A 20,704-nucleotide genomic window follows, 5' to 3' on the forward strand; every position below is an offset into this window, starting at 1 on the left:
TGTGCAGAAGCTCTTTAATTTGATGTAGTCCCAGCTGTTGATCTTTGCCTTCACTATCACTGCTTTGGGTGATGTATCTGTAAAGATGTCTTTGATGTGCAAATCACGTAGTGTTTCACCTATATTTCCTTCTATATATTTTATGGTTTCAGGTCTTATGTCTAGTTCTTTAATCCATTTTGAGTTGATTTTTGTGTATGGTGTGAGGTAGTGGTCAAGCTTCATTCTTTGCATGTAGCAACCCAGTTTTCCCAGCACCATTTATTGAACAAACTTTCTTTGCTCCAATGCATAGTCTTTGCTCCTTTGTCAAAGATTAGTTGACCATAAATCTGTGGGTTTATTTCTGGATTTTCTCTTTGATTCCATTGGTCTGTATGTCTGTTCTTGTTCCAATACCATGCAGTTTTGATGATTATGGCTTTGTAGTATAGTTTGAAGTCTGGGAGTGTGATGCCTCCATTTCCTTCTTTCTTTTTCAGGAGAGCTTTGGCAATTCGGGGTTTTTGTGATTCCATATGAATTTCATCAATAATTTTCTATTTCTTTGAAGAATGACATTGAAACTTTGATTGGAATAGCATTGAATCTGTATATTGCTTTTGGTAGGATGGCCATTTTAATAATGTTTATTCTTCCAATCCATGAGCAGGGGATGTCTTTCCATTTCTTTGTGTCTTCTTCTATTTCTTTTAACAGTGTTTTATAGTTTTCTTTGTATAGGTCCTTTACCTCTTTTGTTAGATTTATTCCCAAATATTTGATTTTTTTGTTTCAATGATAAAGGGATGGTTTTTTGATTTCTTCTTCTTCAGATTTATTGTTTGTGTATAGGAAGGCTACTGACTTTTGTGTGTTGATTTTGTATCCTGCCACTTTACTGAACTGATTGATGAGTTGAATTAGTTTTTCCGTGGAGTTTTTGGGGTTCTCTATGTATATTATCATATCATCTGAAAATGTTACCATTTTAATTTCATTCCTGAAGACTATGTTTGCTGGCTATGGAATTCTGGGTTGATACAGATTTTGTATCACTGTCCGGGTAATCCAATTGTTTCCTTAAATGTAATCATTTCTTTTTTCTTTAATTGCTTCAAGATTTTTAGTTTTGGTTTTCAGCCATTTAAAAAAATAATATATTGTATATATTTTACATCATTGTTCATTTTTGTACAATGTTTGCTTTCTTTTCTCAGGTGTAGTCCTCATAGAATTTCCACCACCAGTTCACCTGTGCACCATCACCATAGTCCCTTGTGTAAGAACACATTGCCTCCTCTGTTTAGATCCCTCTCTCTCCCCCTCCCCTGCAGTCTCTGATTAACCCTTGCCTGTTAATTTTGTTTTTTAATTTATTATAATTATTTTTTCCTGTTTTTTTTTCCCCAAACAAATCTCTCACATATTTGTTACCGAGCAAATCTATTAGTTTCAGAAGCACAGAAAAAGTTTTCTAAACATGTCTAAATAGTGATGTTTTCAGGGTGATTTGGGAAGAGACTGGTGATACTGATATGTCATAAATGTGTTGTTGCAAGTGTGATTACTCATAGACCCAGCTTACTTCTTCTTCAGTATTTCCTCTTAGAATTGTACCTGGTTTTATTGCTAGTTTTCATCTGAATCCATTGGACAATGGGGCAGCTCTCCTTTTGTTTCTTGGCTTGGAATTGCTTGATCCTGAAAGTCTTTCTAGAAGACATGGTGAATAACAGAGGCAACCATATGCAACTTGATGGCCGAGAAAAGGAGAGAAAAAAGATAAGCCAATATTCGTGATATGGGGGGGTCTTTTTCCCCAAAGTTGTCCTTTTTAGAATTTGTTCCCGAATCTGGAATTTGTCTTTCACCAAATTGGTGGCATTTTTAGCTGTCATTTCTTGAGATGTTTTTCCTCACTACTCTCTTTCTAAAATTTTAGCGACATAAATGCTACTTTTTTATATTATTCACATAAAAGGTTCAGTGTTTTTTTCTCCCACATTTTTTTCCCACTTTTTCAGATTGAATATTTTTAATGATCCATCTTTTCAAGTTCACTGACTTCCTCTCAAGATTAAAGGATGTGAAATTTTATTAGCCTTATAAACTAACAAATTAACTGTTTTGTTCCTGGAAGAAGACATAAGGGGCTTGATTCAAAGCATATCAAGCACCACCAGGACCATATCTGTGACAATTTCTCTGACCCCTCTTGTGCCAGGATGGTAGGGCCCAGGCTAATACCCACCCTGTCTTTGGTTTGTGTCACAATCTGAGGAACCTAAGATTAGGGAACTCCAAAAATTTACACCTGTTGTTAAATCTGCCTGTTTGCTCGAGAGGAAGTAATTAATTTCATCATACTGGTGATGAGACAGTCCTGCTCTTTGCTTGGGAAAGAAACATTTATCTCTGTTTTACAAGTCTGTTCACCATACAAACATTTTTTTTTTTTTTAAATAGCCTAAAACAAGGGCTTTGCTTGCAAGAAACATGAGATAATTCATTATAATGTTTCTGATCGATTCCACAAATGTGCAGTTTTGAGGTGAACCCATGATTTGTTTAGCTTCACTGATAGAATTAAGAGACCCTCTTTTCCATTTTTCTTACCTGAGATTCCCATCCTACAACTACTAGTTCCTCAGGAGCCTCTTCTCTAGTTTCTTAGGCTAGAAATACAGGGTTCTCTCAATATTTTAGTTTCTTGCATTTTCATACATTTTTACTGAGTTTGGGCCTGCCTTGTAGAAAGAACAGTTAAAGCAGGGAAAGAATATACTATGATGATGATGGAGAATTTCTGTCTCCTATTTTTCAGACTACTGGGTCTCCTTTTCCTGGTTCAGCTGGGTAGAGAAGTAGATTTCTGTTATGGTTTTAGATACCAACCCTATCATCACTGCTGCTGTCAAGTAGCTAAGTAGATATTTGTTGCCTCAGGGCAGGGTCAGGAGAGAAAATGGACTTGAGGAAGAAGAAAAAGAAGAATTTCCACTTACATGTTCTAGGTTGGAGGGCCCCTAGGGTTATAACCAGAAAGACAAAGTTTTTCTTGGAGTCATAATGTAGCTCTGCAGTTTACACTATTCTCAAGAAAAGCTGGAAGAGAAAAGAAAAAAGTAGTCGCTCACATTAACACACCATTTTCATGTTTTGCCTTCTTCAATCTGCCTGTTATTTCTAGATTATTGTTTTTTTGCTTTTTTTTTTGGAATGTTTATTGTTAATCAGTGAGAGAAAGACTTAATGAACTTATTTAATCTTGGTTGGAATCAAAAGTACTGCTTTTTAATTGAAATCAGCAGCAACCTTGGAACTTTTAATAACAGTTTTCTCTACTGCATTAGTAGGTAACGATGCAAGGAAAGAAAAGACTATGTGTTTATTAAAAGCACTTATGTCTCTTAACTACATAGTTTCTACAACTATAATTCTAATCACCTAGAACCTGTGCTCCAGCCAGAGAAGCCATCAGCATTCCCTTCCACTATAACTTCCTCCTCTAGCTGCCTCTTGTTCTATATTCCTTTTCATCCAATGGAATACAACTATTTTTGTACTAACTAGGGACCCAGGAGAGGTATGGAGAGGCAGAGGCAGAGATAAGTGAGTCCTGATAGCCTTTAGTGAGTCACTGCTCTATGGCTGTTCCTAGGGCAAGGCACTGGCTGCTCACGGCATGACACCCAAAGGAAGCGCATGCCTCATCGTCACTCCATCATGGGGTGACTGCTGCTGCCACAGCCACTTGCTGCTGGAGTTGCCTCTCGACTCCATTTTCCATCCCACCAGCATCTTGCTTGGGCTCTGAACTGTGGAGACAAATGGTCCATTTTGTTACATAAGCAGCTTCTTAGTTTTTCTCGCATTATAGTATTAGAACTGTGACTACCTAAGATGTGAACATTCAATTGTAGGAACATTAAAGATTGTAAATTATCTAATATGTTAGAGATTATTCTGCATTATAAATGTCCACTTTGAAAAGCCATACATGTTGTTAAGGAATTTAAGAGGGCAAATTAGTCTGTGTTTATTCATTTCCTCCCTTGCTTTTTCCTACATCTGTTGTTTTTCCTTCATTTAGTCTTCCTTCTTGTATGATTTATCTTCCACAGAAAATTTCCTTCAGAGCGTTTTTTTTAAGAGCTGGTCTATTCATGAATTCTCATATTTGTTCTTCATTACTGAAAACTATTTCACCTTCTTTCCTGAAGGATATTTTTGCTCAGTTAGCTTTGGGTATTTTAGGTCAATATCTTAGCTCTTTGAAAGTGTTCTACTGTTTTATAACTCTAGCCTTAGTGATTTATGAGAAACCCTTAGTCACTTGAATCTCCCTATAAAAACATACTGTTTTTTTAAAAATCTGTGATGCATTTTAGTTGATTTTTCTAAAGGGTGTAAAGACTGTATTTAAATTCAGCAATATTTGTTGAAAAGATTCTATCTTTGCTCCATTGTTTTGCCTTTGCTTGTTTGTCAAAGATCAGTTAACATTATTTATATGGGTCTATTTTAGGCACTCTGTTTTATTGTTCTGTTGATCTTCTTACTCTTTCACCAATACCTTACTGCCTTGGTTTCTGTAATTTTGTAGTAAGTCTTGAAATTAGGTATCTTCAGAAATTTGTTCTTCTCTTTCAATATCGTGTTGATTGTTCTGGATCTTCTCCATATAACTCTCCATATATACTTTCTGATCATTTTATTGCTTTAACTTGCTGAAATTTTTGGGGGCATTGTGTTGAATCTGTAGCTCAACTTGGGAAGAACTGACTTGTTGACAGTATTGATTCTTGCTATCCATGAACATGGAATATCTCTCTATTTAATTCTTGATTTCACTCATCAGAGTTTTGTAGTTTTTCTCATGTAGGTCTTGTGTTATTTTATTAGGTTTATACCTAAGTTTTTCAATTGGGGTGGGGAGTCTTACAGTAAATGGTATTGTATTTTTTAAACTTTATTAATTAATTGATGGCATAGAGGGAAGTGGTTAATTTTTTATGTTAAACTTGTTTCCTGCAGCTGCTATATAATGTTCATTGGTTGCTGGAGCTTTCGGCTGCTTCTAGATTTTCTTTATAGATGATTGCCTGATTTGTGAACAAAGACAGTTTTGTTTTCTCCTTCCCAATCTGTATACCTTTTCTTCTCTTGTATGATTGCATTAACTGGGGAGTCTTTGAAAGGCAGTAGTGAAAGGGAACATCCTGGCCTTGTTCCTGATTTTAATGGGAAAGCTTCAAGTTTCTCACCAGTAAGTATGCTGAAGGTTTTGGTAGATACTTTTTCTCAAATTGAGGAATCAACCTCTAGTTAACTGTATTTTACTGAGGGCTTTTATCATGGATGAGTGTTGGTTTCATTCTGCTAATACATTTTTATGTAGCTATGCTTTAGCTGTTTTAAATTTTTAGTAAGCGGATAATACTTAAAATGTAGTGTGGTAAGAGGAATTATGATGAAGTCTTGCTAATATTATGGGACTATATAAGGCAGTGACCTAACCACAAGTGTGATCCTTCTATTCCATTCCTAGGTAAATACTAAACAGAAATTTGTCCATATAGTCTCTGAAGGATAATATTTATTGGAAACTTCTTCAAGCACAATTGATAGTACTGTTGCATCTCCCTCCCTCCCAGTCTGTGGCATCCCCAGTGGATACCAAAACCATGGAAGTACTGGTTTTCACTATGCATACTACATTACTTATGATAAAGTTTAATATTATAAAGTATATACAGTAAGAGATTAACAACAATAATGAGACTAAGCCATATCCTGTTACTAAAAGTTCTGTGAATGTGTGGTCACTGTCTCTAAAAATACCTCATTTTACATATTATTTTCGGACCTCTGTTGATCACAGGTAACTGAAACTACAGATGAGGGTGGATTACTGTGTAAAAATCTGGATAACCACCAAAATGCCCAATAGTAGAAGAACCTGCTGTTCACACAAAGGAATATTTTACAGCAAGGGTGATCTATTACTACACACAGTATAAAAGAATTTCTATAACATTAGAAAAAAATATATATATACATACATACATACATATATATATATATATATATATATTATATATATATATATAAAACATCACAACAAAAACCAAGCACAAAAGAATATATTCTGTATGGTTGTGGTTTTACAAAGAGCAAATATCCAAGCTAGTAGAAGTGAGGGTAGACAGAGGCTAAAGAATAGAGTTTCTGTGGTTGATGATTATGTTCTCTCTCTGAAAAAAAATATTTTTGGTATAAACAATTTCGCTTTTATGTTATACTTCAATAAAAAGTTTTTTAATACTATTGGTTTCAACTACTCTTAGAAAACTGTTAAAGGTTTTTTGTTTTAATCTTGTTTTACATTTTGAATGTAGAAATTTTTTTTTAAAAATGTTTCTTAATTCTACTAGTATTAAACTTTCCTCTTATAGTAAAACAGTGTTTTGAACTTGTTACACATCAGTTGGGTTTTTAGTGTCTGTTTTTGGTTTATATAGTAATCAATATCATTATATTGTGACTGTAAAACACATTAAATTTTTTTTGTTGTTAATTCTAACTTAGCATGACAAAATTTGTATCTCTAAAGAGGACTACACAAGATTTTTGTTGTACGTAATTTTGTGAGGGAGAAGATGAGTAAAAAGTGTGTTTTTGGTTCATTCTTAGTGTCAGAGGAGGGGCTATAAATAGCTGGCATTGTTCTTTCTCCCTTCTTATCAAGAGATTGTTCTATTTCTGTAGCATAAGAGACATAATTATAAAATAAATGTGCCAATCCATTATCTATATTGTTTTTTAACAGTCAAGTCCTTCATCTCCAGAACCAGCTAGTCTTCCTGCAGAAGATATTAGTACAAACTCCAATGGCCCAAAAACTTCAGATGTTGTGCTAGATGATGACAGAGAAGATCTTTTTGCAGGTAATTATAAATATTTTTATTTTTCAGAAAATGGCCTCTTGTGTATATACTGTTAGACAGAAAATACCTCTAAAGCACAACTGAGGTATGGCATATAGTATTAGTGGCAGCTAGTCTTGTTAACAATTTACAAAGACAGGAGATTTCCAAATGTATGACTTTAGGTTACATTGTGAAAAATATAGACTGCTTAGGAAAGCAAAAATGTGATCCTTTCTGGTTAAAATCATTTGAAAATAAATTACGCAATTGTAATTTTTACGGTCAGTACTTAGACTCAAAGAAATAATGGCTATGGCATTCAGTACTTTGTGAAATAGCAATGACTTTATTTTTCATTACTTACAAGTTGTCACAAAGCAAAATTACACTGCTTTTAAAAATTACTTAATTTGTACTCTATTTGAAATATGTTTTAATGTAATGCTGCAGTATTTGTTTACTGCCTATTCTGTTTTGATTCACCTGAGACTTGAGGAATTTATTTTTGATAAGGAGGCAGGATTTGGTATAGTCTGTCCTAACTTTAAAATAATTGCACTCTCTTTAAAAGAGTTATCTGTTTTAAGGTTAAAATTTAGCTACAAATTTATGTTTGGATATTAAAAAGCAAAATATTCCTTAGAATTCATAACACAAAAAATTAAAATAGTAAATCATTGTGTTTAATAGCTTAACTGAACTCGCTTTCACTGAGTAAAATTTAATAGTCCTCAGGTTTATAGTGGTTGAATATTCAAACCATTCTGTGCTTTTTTGTGCAAACATGTTTGGAGATACATCATAGAGATTCACATAATTTCCTGTTTGATTAGTTCCATGAAAAATTTTCACTGCAGATGAGTTAATTGTATTCTATATTCTATCATGTCAGGAAATTAAAAATATAATACAAAATGCTAGTGATATTTTTCTTTTTGTTTTTACCTAACAATTTATAGCAAAATCACAGTTAACCAAAGCTGTTACACTTCTTTTTGTTTCCTTTCATGGACTTTTTTTCTAGGCTGTTCTTAAAAGTTTTTTTCATGGCATTTATTTATATTTTAATCTCAGAGATGACAAATCCCTTCTTTTTTTTTTTTTTGTTTTTTTTTTTAGATTTTTTTTATTTTAACATTTATCATTTTTTACATTTTTAGACAATATTTCCTTCCCCCCCATCAGATTGAGTCCCCATAGAATTTCCTTCCCCAAAGCACCGTGCACCATCACCACAGTCCCCTGTGCTCCTCCCTCCCTCCCTCTCACCCCTCTCCCTCCTCCTCTTAATAGGACTAATCTAAAATTGTGTGTACTGGGCCTCCCCAGTGGCGCAGCGGTTGAACGCTGGGTTGCTAAGCTGAAGCTGCCCGCAGCCTCTGCGGCGCCGGTTCGATCCCTGGCTGCTCCCCGGCCACCGGAGGAGGGTCCCACATGGCGCGCAGACCTCTCCTGCCGCCCGCTGCTCCCCTCAGCAGTGTACTTCGGTCCTTCTGCCTGCGGTCCTTCTGCCTGCTCTGCTCCCCGCTCTGGCTCTGGTGAATTCTCGCACCCTCCCGTGCTTCTGACTGTACCCAGTGCATGTATAAACAAAATGAACAAACAAACAAACAATAAATAAATAAATAACATGCCTCTATTAAAAAAAAAAAGTTAGAAAAAAAATAAAATTGTGTGTACTACTTTAGTAGTATAGGGGCATACATAGAAATTTGGATTGTACTTTCTGTTAAGATTTTTTATTTAACAATTTCAGAATTCTGTATAAATGAACATGGTAAAATTTTACTCTAAAAACAGTTCCCTGTGTGTGTCTATGAAAAGAAGATAGTGTGCACAGCTAGCCAGTTAGCCAAGTGAGGACACTGCAATGATTTTTGGCAACTGTCTGATCATTTTTATAAGAATGAATACTATTCTTGTACTTTATAATAGTTTTTTTGGAAGGTATGCCTTCTTTCTGTGGACGTATGGTTCAAGGATATCTTAAGACAGTATAGCATATGTTGTCAGGATAGTGAAAAATAATGATCTTGTGATGAGAACATATACTTAATTTGTTTTTCCTATAGCAGAGGAGAGTACATAGATGTACTTAGCTTTGATTTTAAAACCATAGAGTAAACTGTTTTGGTATATGTACTAATATGTTTGGGTATGTTTCCAGTATGTCATATGTGGAAACATATGTTTCCAGTATGTCATAAGTGGTACCAGAAGTGGGTAGCACTTAAGTATGTCATAAGTGGTTTTGGGTAGCACTTCAGGTATGTCATAAATGGTACCAGAAAAAGTAAGTGTGACACATATTATTGTTATTACCTGATTTAGAGGATCAAATACTATTGACCACAGAACCCTATTCTACCACTTGTTATATTCGACCTTACCCTTCACTGAACAAATTTTAGGAAACTGTTCTAGAGGGGTAAGTGAGAGTAAGCAAATGCCAATGTTGAAATTGTCCTAGACTTTTAGAATTTGTTTTTATGAATTCTATTGTATTTATGCTTTACAGCAAATGATGCCAATTTTAAGTTTAATGTGTATTCCTTTGATTAACAAATTCTTTGGTGTCTATTGTATGAGTAATATTTTACTCAGCCAACATTGACATAATTTATACTTTCCTTTAGCTTCCAAGTAATAGTTAATCTTTATACTTAGTAACTATGTTGCATTTTCTAGAACATTAGGTGTGGTTTAAGTTAACTTTCTGAATTTATGGTATATTAGATTACTGACACTGAAAGATGTCATGAGAAGAATTTAAGGCAGTATGCTGAATCTAAATTTCTATTGTTTCATTTCCCTCTTCCATGTTTGCTACTTAGATCATATTTAGCATTTCTTATTTTGAGGTGTTTTATTTATGAAACAGCCTGTCATAGAACGCAAAACTGGTAGTAGTGAATAAAATATAATTGAAAGTTTAAAATGGCTTTTACCTGTACTGATACTAAGTTACTAAATATTTCATTTTGTCTATTGGTTGGTTGCCAAAAGCAACAGCAGCTTTCTCCAAGTACTTCAAGTTTCTTTTTTTAGTTTGCTTCTTGTTTGTAGTCTACAGATCTCACATCTCCTAATTTGACACACTGCTTGCTTTTTTATATTGTTCTTTGGTTTCATTTCTTTGTAAGTAAAGTACTAGCAATCTTAACAGTCTCAATTGCATGTCAACTTTTAATTTATTAACATTATACATTCAACATCTGTAGTCTATTTTCCTTTTACCATAGTTGGAAAGATTTTGGCTCCTTAATCCTTTTTTGTTTTTAATATGAAAATATAAAGAGCGCTGTCCAAATAAGGATCTCATTAACAGGAGATAACCAGAAAGAATAGCTTGATAAATGTTAACCTGTGCAATCTTATTTTAGGAAAAGGTGTTGATGTCTGTATTTTTTCAGGTATTAAAATTAAAAATGGCTGATTCTCATTACTACCTTCCCAAACTTCTAGCAATTTCAGAACATCAGGTTAGAAACCACTGGTCTGATCCCTCACAGTCCTGTCTGCCTTATCCTACTATCAGTTTTCTAAACCAGCAGAACTGTTAGGATTGTGGCCATAATTTTACTTCTAGCTTTTATTTTTGCTTATATTGTTATTCCATTTTCATAGAGCTCTCCCTCCATGTTCTTGACTCATCCAGATCTTCTCAGATTGATTTCAGAAACTTCTCATGATTTTCCCCAGCCTAAAACTCAAATTATAGTGTTTGTGCTATAGTTCATGTAACAATTAAATATCTTGTAACATTCTTCTTATTGTTCTCTTGGCTTTATTTGTCTTTTTATTATTATTTAACATTCCACATGCTTATGTCTTGTTTTCCCAAATAGATTTTAAACTCCCTGAGGGCAGGTATGATATTTACATTTCTTTGTGTTTCTCCACTGCATTTAGCACAATGTTACACAGCTTGTAGACGGTTTATTGATTTGATTTTGTTTTAAATATATTTAATTGTAGATCTTTTAAGTGAATGAGCATTATAAATTAAAACCTAAAGACCCATGTTTTGTGTCATATTTGCGTATTCAACTAATATCCAGTGTTCTTTGGCACTTAATTGCTTTAGATTACTGACTGGATTCTACATAACAAACTTTTAATCCTAGCTAGGATAGTGCTGGCAACCTTCTATCATAAAATTTGTATGTATAAATAATTAATGTTAGGGTAAAGAAGAGATTTGGAAAGGTAAGTTACCACAAGTATAATATATATGACAAGTCCAAATACAAATGACTGTGGATTTTACTATGTCATTGCTTCACTAGCTTCATCCCTACCAATAGTATATATCATTAAGTTAATTTACTAGAAGTCTTCCTTAAATCAACAAAGTCACTGTTGATTTTAAAGTTTTGACAAACAAGGAAGGATTCATAAAATTATAACAACTTTTTAAATAACATTGTAATATTTATGGAGAGTATGAAAACATTTTTCATAGTACATTAACTGCTGTATAGACTATGGGTCTTGCTGGTCGGGTCCTTAACTAACTTACCTCATTTGTGTCTAGAAGCCACAGAAGAAGTTTCTTTGGACAGTCCAGAAAGGGAACCAATCCTCTCCTCAGATCCTTCTCCTGCAGTCACGCCTGTGACCCCTACTACACTCATTGCTCCCAGAATTGAATCAAAAAGTATGTCTGCTCCTGTCATCTTTGATAGGTCCAGAGAGGAGGTATGGGAAAATGTTTATGTTACAAATTAATATGTAGATAGTAAGGTTTTTCTCAATGGCATCAGTCTCCTGTTAGCCCTCTCTAATAGCCTTAGATGTTTTGGAAAAGGAACATTGTACTAAAGAAGTTGGTCATCTGGGTTGTAGTTTTATCTTCACATCTTAATCAGCGGTTTGGGCACATCATTTACCTTCTTAGGTCAATGAGTTTGTCATTTGTGGTCTTCTGATGATGTTCTGTGCCTTCAGAGTTCCCATGTGGTCAAATGCAAATGTATGAAAGTGCTTTGAAAACTTTAGTTAGGTGATATTTTGAGTAATGTGCTTTGATGAAAGTGTGCAGTAATGTTAGAGGTTTTGCTGGCAAAGTAACATAAGGGTTTTCACTAGACAAGCAGAGAAAGAAGGGGGCCTTGGAGGGTGTGAGAATGGTGTTTCTTTATCAAGGTTTGGTTCCAAAGATGTTGTTACTTTGTGAAAGTTTATTGAGATGTACATTTAGGATTTACATACTTTCTGTATTATGCTATAGTTCAGATAAAGTTTATTTTTACAAAATATGTACCAAAAAAGGTAATAGTTAGAAAAAAATCACTTTACTTTTTGATAGTCTTAAATTAGTAATACTCTTTGAAAATGTGCAAGATTTAATTATTTGTGTTTTCTTTTCGAGAACAATGAACTTCCCTATGAAGCTGCTCTTTGGACTGTTTGTTTATAATGGCATTAAAAAGCACATCTCTGTAGTCTCCTTTTTACTGCTCTTTTTCAATGGGCTTTATAGTACTTTCATTGACTTTAAGATAATCAGAGAAGTCATAGTGTTAAATTTGCTTTTATGATAATTTGTATAGATATGTAGGATTCTGCTCATAAAAATAAGCGCCACCTCCTGATTATTAAAGAATAGAGACACAACTCTGAAAAAGGCTGATATTAAAAATAATTAAGGAATTAGTAGAACAAAAAATTCCACAACGTGTATACAGAAGACTAAAGATGCAGAAGATGTTTTCTGTATTTGAAGAGTTGTAAGAACACCAAGTTTTCTGTTATTTCCACAAATGATTTACATAATTAGGAAATGTGAAAGCTTTTTAAGAAATGGAGTACTGAATGGTTTTTTAAATTGTTTGAGAGTGACTAAAAAAACATAGGTGGTAAAATTTTAGTTATAGGTGTTACATCAGTAGTATAAATTGAAGTCTTTAACACCAAAAAAATTTTCTTTTCTAGATTGAAGAAGAAGCAAATGGAGACATGTTTGATATAGAAATTGGTGTATCAGATCCAGAGAAAGTTGGTGAGTCGATATTTATTTTATTTTGTACTTGCTTTTTGATAGTTAATGTGTTGTTTTACTTTACTAAGTCTATTATTACATTATTAGGACCATACTTTTTAAATTTTTGAGGGGGGATTGTTTCTTATTTTGTCCCCCCCATCTTTATTGAGTTATACCTGACAAAAATAGCATATTTTAAAAATTCATATATTTCAGGTGTATAATGTCATGATTTCACATTATGAAATGATTAGAACAATCAAGTTTATCAGCACATCACCTCACAGTTACCTTTTCATGTATGTGTTTGTGTGTGAAATTTATGACTTTTTAATAGTATTATTTTACTTTTCTTATAGGTGATGGCATGAATGCTTATATGGCATATAGAGTAACAACAAAGGTGAGTGTTTTGTTCCTTTAAAAATGTATGTGTGGTATGAGGATACAATGATAATTAAGGTGTAAGTTATCACTGTCTTTCAAAGGTTACCATCCAAAAAGGATGATAGTTAAGCAGTTACGATGAGTTGTGAGTGAGTTTTGGTAGGCATTCTATGAGAGTATACAGGAAGGGAGCTAATGTAGACCCCAGAGGTCAGAAAAGCATCTCTGGGGGAAGTAGTATGTGAGCAAAGGCAAAGGTAGGAATGATTGGTGGGGGAGAGGAGAATTGAAAGAAATGGAAGAATGCTTGTTGCAGACAAAGGGATTTATGCATGTTAAAAGCTAGAAGTCAATCACTCATTGTGCCTTCTAGGATCTACAAGAGGTGGTGGTGCCTGATCGAAATGTTTGGCAATAAACTTGTCTGCATTATGAACAATCACCACATTAAGAAATTTGGGTTTCATCCTAAGTATAATTGAAAGGCATTGATGATGTTCAAACAAGAGTGTGTTCTCAATTAGATTTTCATTTTCAAAGATCTCTCTATGCTTGGTATGAGTGGGAGAGTGAAAGTAGAGGGAGGATTTTCACTAAAAGGATAACACATTTCTTAAAGGACTATAGGCCTTCAAGTCTTAAAAGACAGAAAGAGAATCTGCAGCAGTGAGAAGTAGTACTTTATATTAATGAAACAGTACTGAAGTTGAGCAAAAGAAAGGATTTCTTATGTAAGAGATACAATCAATAAGGCTTACATGAAGGAGCGAGGAAGGAAGGATGCTAAAGTTGTGGTTGTCAGAGTAATCCCAGAGAAAAGGCAACACAAGGGGAGAACACAGTATAGCTGGAGTGAGATTTGTTAATTCACTGAATAGGTATTTATTGAACAATTACATGAGGTCAGGCTCTGTTCAAGCGCTGGGATAGCAGAAAACAGTAAGACAAGTATTCATCTCTCATGGAAGTTATGCTCAATTGGGAAAGGGGGAAATTTCAGGTTACAGTAAAATTGCAGTGTAAGTGTTCATGGGCATTTCAGTATATTCAGCTAAAACTTAGAGGAAATCTGGACCAGAGGTATAGATTTGAGAATTATTGGTATAAATATAAGTAGAGTCCATGAAATGAGACAAGGATAGAATAAAGTAGATCATTTCTTTTTGTTGTTGTTGTTTTTGTTTTATATATATTTTACATCATTCTTCATTTTTGCACAATGTATGCTCTCTCCTCTCAGGTATGATCCCCGTGAAATTCCCACCACCAATTCACCCGTGTACCATCCACCATAGTCCTTTGTTAAAGCAGATAATTTCTATCTTAAGTGTCTATAAAATAAAAATCTGTGATTAAAGGCTTTATTTTAGTTCTTAAAAACTGTGTGTCACATTGGTCAGCTACTCTGCATTCTTTTGCAAAATTGTGTGTGATCACAATTATGTATAACATTATATTATTACCTAGCATTCAAACTTTGAAATATTTCTCCTTCCCTTCTAGACATCTCTTTCAATGTTCAGTAAGAGTGAATTTTCAGTTAAAAGAAGATTCAGTGACTTTCTTGGTTTGCATAGCAAGTTAGCAAGCAAATATTTACATGTTGGTTATATTGTGCCACCAGCTCCAGAAAAGAGTATAGTAGGTAAGTATGAATCAAAAAATAGTTTTTGCTCCTGTTACTGGTTCAGTTTTAACTCTATAGATTTGTGGATTCCATGATCATTCACTAGCCTCTCATAATATCTTGAGATACTAAATTTAAATATTGGATTTATGACAGTCATACATCAAATAAGAATGTATAGCTAATGATTTTGACTTCTGTAGTACAATGATGATAAATATTGGGTCAGAATTTGCCAAGATGAAAGCAGTCACAAATCCTAATCTTTGAAGTCATTATAGCACCATATTACTGATTCATAGAGGATATTTAATACTATTAAAGTGTTTGCATTTTTCTGAAGAATGGAAGTGTTTGATTCTCAGGTATAGATTGTCCAAAAAGACTTACTCTAAGTTCACTTATATAGGAGCCATGTAAACTTGTAACTCGATTTAACATTTAGAAACATTTCTATTTATACAAGTAATAAAAACTTAGTTAAGTATATGCAGAAAATTATAAAAGGAGAATTTCCATTGTCCCATTAAAGGACATCTGTTATCTTAAAATATTATAGTGTTTTTTCCAGTCTTTTCAGTCATTGATGTTTTTTGCCTACCTTTCTTTTTTTCTTTAGTTTGCCTTTCTTTCTTTGTAGATAAGATTATTATTCTGGAAAATATCTTGAATGAATTTTGCTTATCTTTAAATTATTATTTTTACTTTTTAAACATTTGGTATGAAAAGCAGTTTCCCCAAAATAAAAAGCCCAAGACCAGAGGCTTTGTACATGAATTTTAACAGATCTTTAAGGAATAAACTAATGCCATCTTTGGTCAAATTGTTTTTTAAAATATGAGAACATAGAATGTTCCCCAATACATTTTATTATGCCAATATTATCCAAATACGAAATGCAATTAAATAAAACACAAGAAAGGAAAATTATAGTCTGAGACCTCTGTTGAACATCAGTACAGAAATGATCAACACAGTACTAGCTAATGAAATTCAACAGTGTATCACAAGGAGTATACAGCATGATTAAATGAGATTTATTCCAGGGATGTGAGTATGGGTTACTGTACACAAACCAGTGTCAACAAAAGTAAAGATGTATATCGTATAAAGATGTATATCAAAAGTAAAGATGTATATATATATCATAATATCAGTAGATGCAGACAAATCATTTGGTAGGATTCAGTATCACTAAAGATAAAAACCCTAGATGGGAGTAGTGGAACTCTACCTCAATACAGTAAAAGCCATATATCACAGACCAACAGTCAAAATGGTATAGTGAAAGATGAAAAGCTTCCCCCTGAAGAGCAAGACAAGGATGCCCATTGCTGTCACTTCCATTTAACTTAGAAGTTTTGGCCAGAGCTGTCAGACAAAAACTGAATATAAGGGGAATCCAAGTTGGAAAAGAAATGAAACTATCACTATTTGCAGGTGTTTTTATGTAGAGAGAAGCCTAAAGCAGCCACCAAAAAGTTACTCAAAAAACAATGTAAAAAAAAAAAAAAGATGAATACAGCATAGTAGCAGGCTACAAAATCAACATACAAAAATATTTTAATGTATAAATAATGAACAAGAGAAATCAAGAAAATAACTCATTTTTATTAGTGCTTCAAGAAAAATAATTAACCTGCTAAATGGGGCAAAGGACTTATGCAATGTGAAGTACAAGATGCTATTTAAGGGACTTAGATAGCAATATACAGAAATGGAAGATATCCCATGCTCAACATAATCAGGCTAAATCCTTCCTGAAATGGTATGATAATTTTAATGCAGCATCCATCAAAATATCAACACTATTTTAAAAAGAAATTTAACACAAAATATTGAAATAGAGCCACAAAAGGCCTCAAATTGAAAAAGCAATTGAGAAAACAGAGAAAGGAAGCTAGCACTTTATCTGACTTCATAATTTAATATAAATTGTCATTTCTGAAAACAATAGACTATTTGCTTAAAGATTAATATATAGATCAATGGAATAGTAACATGATCAGAAGATCCTTGAGTTACAACTTTTTCAGGGAAACGGAATTTGTGAAATAATAAACATTGCACATCTAGTATTTCATTCAGGGTCAGTATTTTTAGGTGAATTTTCTTTTTCATACTGTTACATTTCAGAGAAATTTTATTGAACAAAACATTAATGGGTGATATGTATTTATTTATCTGATATACCCACCTGATTTTATATAATTCATTTATAATGTCTTTGAGATATATTTCATATATAACAATCTATCCATTTAAAATGTACAGTTCAATGGTTTTTACTTTATTCAGAGTTGTGCACACATCACAGTTTTAGAATATTTTTATTTTTCCTTATCCATCATCCTCTTAATTTCCCTCTTCCTCCCAGCTCTAGGTAATTATTAATTTTTCTTTTCGGGCATTTGTATAAAGGCAATCATAATACATGGTCTTTTTTGATGTTTCTTTCATGAACCTTAATGCTTTCAAGACTCATTCATACTGCAGTATGTGTCACTGCTTTGTTACTATTTGTTACTACAGTCAGTTTTTGAAAGGAAAAAGAAGAGGTAAAAAGAAAATCTGCATTCTATGTTAATTGTAAAATTGAAATTGCCAGTATAGAAATAACTAGCATGTTTTTTAATTTAAAGAGTTGTAAATGTTTTTATGAAAGACTTTGTTATTTCAACTGTTGTAAAACCAGAAATGATAAATAAACAAGAACGTGTTCTTAGAATCTCAAACAGGAAAAACATTTAGCAAATTCATGGGTTGCACTTTTTATTTTTCTAGTCCCTAATTGAAAAAACATTATTATTGTTTATAAGAACTAGAAATACTGAGCTGAAATTCATGAATTTGAAATTCTGTTGCAGATTTTGGAATGCAAGCACATTTAAAAGTAATCAGGAGTATAATATACAAAGATAAGTACCACAATAGTTACAATCAGAAAACTATAAATACAGCTCAGTCTCTGCTTTATCTGTTCTCTGATGTTATAAATACTTAAAGATGTTTATCATGGGTTTTAATTGAATTTCAAAAGTATGAAATAAGTAAACCTAGAAGCTTTTCTGCAAAACTCAAATTTGAGGTATATTTAAAATTATACAGAAATGGGGCCTCCCCTGTGGCACAGCGGTTGAGCGCTGGGTTGTGAAGCTGCCCGCAGCCTCTGCAGCGCCAGTTCAATCCCCCGCTGCCGGGCGAGGGTCCCACATGGCGCGCAGACCTCTCCTGCCGCTCCCCTCAGCAGTGTACTTCATCAGTCAGCCTGTTCTGCTCTCCGCTCTGGCTCTGGTGATATGTAAATCAATTAATATATAAATCAGTACAAGAGTAACATGATCAGAAGATCCTTGAGTTAAGACTTTTTCATTCTTTTGAAAGAAGAAGGAAGAAGGAAGGCAGTGGTTAAGAATCCAAGTACCAACTACCTTTATGACTTTTGAATTCTTTCACCCTCCCCTGCTTCAGACTATACCCCAGTGCTTGTATAAATAAATAAATAAATCCTTAAAAAAAATTATACAGAAATGACTATAAAACACTGTTTCTTAGTAATATCATGACTATTGTTAATTTGTTTCAAAGGCATGACTAAGGTCAAAGTGGGTAAAGAAGATTCGTCATCCACTGAATTTGTAGAAAAACGGAGAGCAGCTCTTGAAAGGTAAGTCTAGACAGTTGTGCTTTATTTTTCATGTTTTTATTCAGTCTTTACTTCACAAGTCTAATTCTGTTCCATTCTTGAACTATATTTTAATGATGATTTTTTTTAACTACCATTTCAACTTTTATTAAGCAAATTGTTTCCTTTTACCAACATAATATTAGATACTTATTCTGCTTTATTACTACTCATTAATAGTCTGGTTAACAGAATAACAGCTATTTTTGTATCATGAAAAATGAGTTAGTTGGAGATAGAATTATTGTCTCATAGCTATAGTCAGGTTAGCAAGAGAAGCAAGAAACTGCCAAGTTATAAAAAGAAAACATGAATTGCTGGATCATATGGAAGTTTTATGTTTAGTAGGTCAAGAAATCTCCACGCACTCCTAGGTATTTTACCCAAAGGACACAGAAACATCAATTCCAAAGAGCACCTGCACCCCTATGTTTATAGCAGCTCTATTTACAATAGCTAGCTTTGGAAACAACCCAAATGCCCAAAAATAGATGACTGGATCAAGAAGATGTGGTACATATACACCATGGAATATTACTCAGCAATCAAAAAAGATAAACACATGCAATTTGCAGCAACATGGATGGCGCTGGAAGGGATCGTGCTCAGCGAAATAAGCCAGAAAGAAAAAGAAAAATACCGGATGGTCTCACTCATAGCAGGAATCTAGAAAACTTAAACAGGAGACCAGGAAAAAGAATAACTATAAGAAAGAAAAAATAAAAAAAAAAATCAAAATCAACAAACTACTGTGAACTAGAGACACTCTATGGGGGGTGGGGGTGGGGAAAGGAAGGATTGGGGTCGAAATAAGGGGTTGCAATTTTATGGGGAATATAAAAATAAAATTTAAAAAAGGATATAAACAATAAAAAAAAAAACATGAAACTTTTGAGTATGGGGGGATGGGATAATTGAAGTATTTGGATAAAAATAATAATAATTTTGTGTTCTTAGGAAGTATACCCATAGTCATGTATTATATGACTTGACTAATTATAATTTATCCACACTAATTATCCTTTTGAATTATTATTTAGTGAGAGCATTATTGAATGCAATGCAAAATTAGTTTTGTGTTCCCTCCTTTAATTTTGTATAATTGATTTTGACTTGAACAAGAGTATTGGTCATTCTTTGAGTTGACTGTATAATTAAAGGCTAATATAAATGCTCCATAGCCTTTAGAGTACTTGACATATGGCTTTGAATACTTGTCTTTAGTGTCAGACTAGAAGTGGGGGGAAGGTATGGAAGGAATTCACTCACAGAATGTTGATAGTTATTCTTTCCTTGCTATTCGGAAAATGTGAGAAAATAAAATTGAAACTACCTTAAAGCCCACCCTTTAGAACTTAAGTTATCATTACCAAGTCTCATTTTCTAATTGCATAGGTTTTGTTATTTTTGTTTTAGTTTAATTAAATTTGCATATTATTCACTTTGTTTTCTTTTTTGGCTTAAAATCAGTGAACTGGAATGAGTAGAACAGATTTTAGGAAGTGGAATATGTATGCCCAGGATACAAATGATTTTGTGAAACTATTTTCAAGGCAACTTATTTTATGGTTTTAGTAGTAGATTGTTTTGATTTTAAGTAAATGCCACAATATAGTCAGGTTTGAAGAGTTTGCTGTAAGAAAGCTAAAGAATATGCAGTTATAATCTTAAATTAGAAAAAACTTAAAAGATGAGTTTATGTTGGTGAGAATCAGCAATTAGGAAACAGATTTAAATCGCATCAAGAGAAGTTTAGGTTAGGCATTAGATTTGATTCTGCCATCAATGCGATCAAACGCTGAATATTTTTAAGAATAAAGGTAGATAATGCTCTGTCTTCATTTCGCTTAGTCCTTTCTGAAAGTGTAACCATGACCCTTTGAGAGACCTTTCAAGTCCTATTTTTCTATGAGTAAATTTGAAATATTTCAGATGGCATGCTTGATAAGGACCTTAATGAAGATTTATTGTACCAAGAACATATAATTTGATTCTACTTTCCCCCTTATTCTAACTTGAACACATTGCATAGTACTTACCATACCTTCATGCAGTGTAAAAACATTGAGGAGTGAGGAACATTTTATGGTATTCTGAAATTTGAC

The 20,704-nt window shown here is 33.3% G+C and overlaps 2 protein-coding genes across 2 annotated transcripts; one reads left to right on the top strand and one right to left on the bottom strand.

Moving 5' to 3' along the window:
* Positions 1-1,534: 1,534 nt before the first annotated feature.
* LOC119242751 (putative 60S ribosomal protein L39-like 5) lies at positions 1,535-3,024 on the bottom strand. Its single transcript, XM_037508252.2, has 2 exons — positions 2,988-3,024; positions 1,535-1,734 (listed from the first exon to the last, which is right to left on the bottom strand). Exon 2 carries the CDS (start codon positions 1,704-1,706, stop codon positions 1,575-1,577), a length of 132 nt encoding a protein of 43 aa, XP_037364149.1. The 5' UTR covers positions 1,707-1,734; positions 2,988-3,024; the 3' UTR covers positions 1,535-1,574.
* A 3,769-nt stretch (positions 3,025-6,793) lies between these two features.
* Positions 6,794-18,603, top strand: LOC119243565 (sorting nexin-2-like). Its single transcript, XM_037509478.2, has 6 exons — positions 6,794-6,932; positions 11,452-11,615; positions 12,852-12,918; positions 13,260-13,303; positions 14,791-14,932; positions 18,503-18,603. Exons 2-6 carry the CDS (start codon positions 11,577-11,579, stop codon positions 18,583-18,585), a joined length of 375 nt encoding a protein of 124 aa, XP_037365375.1. The 5' UTR covers positions 6,794-6,932; positions 11,452-11,576; the 3' UTR covers positions 18,586-18,603.
* The last annotated feature ends 2,101 nt before the right edge of the window (positions 18,604-20,704 follow it).

Source organism: Talpa occidentalis, unplaced genomic scaffold, assembly GCF_014898055.3.
Source record: "Talpa occidentalis isolate TD23 unplaced genomic scaffold, MPIMG_talOcc4v2.1 talOcc4.13, whole genome shotgun sequence".
Taxonomy (NCBI): domain Eukaryota; kingdom Metazoa; phylum Chordata; class Mammalia; order Eulipotyphla; family Talpidae; genus Talpa; species Talpa occidentalis.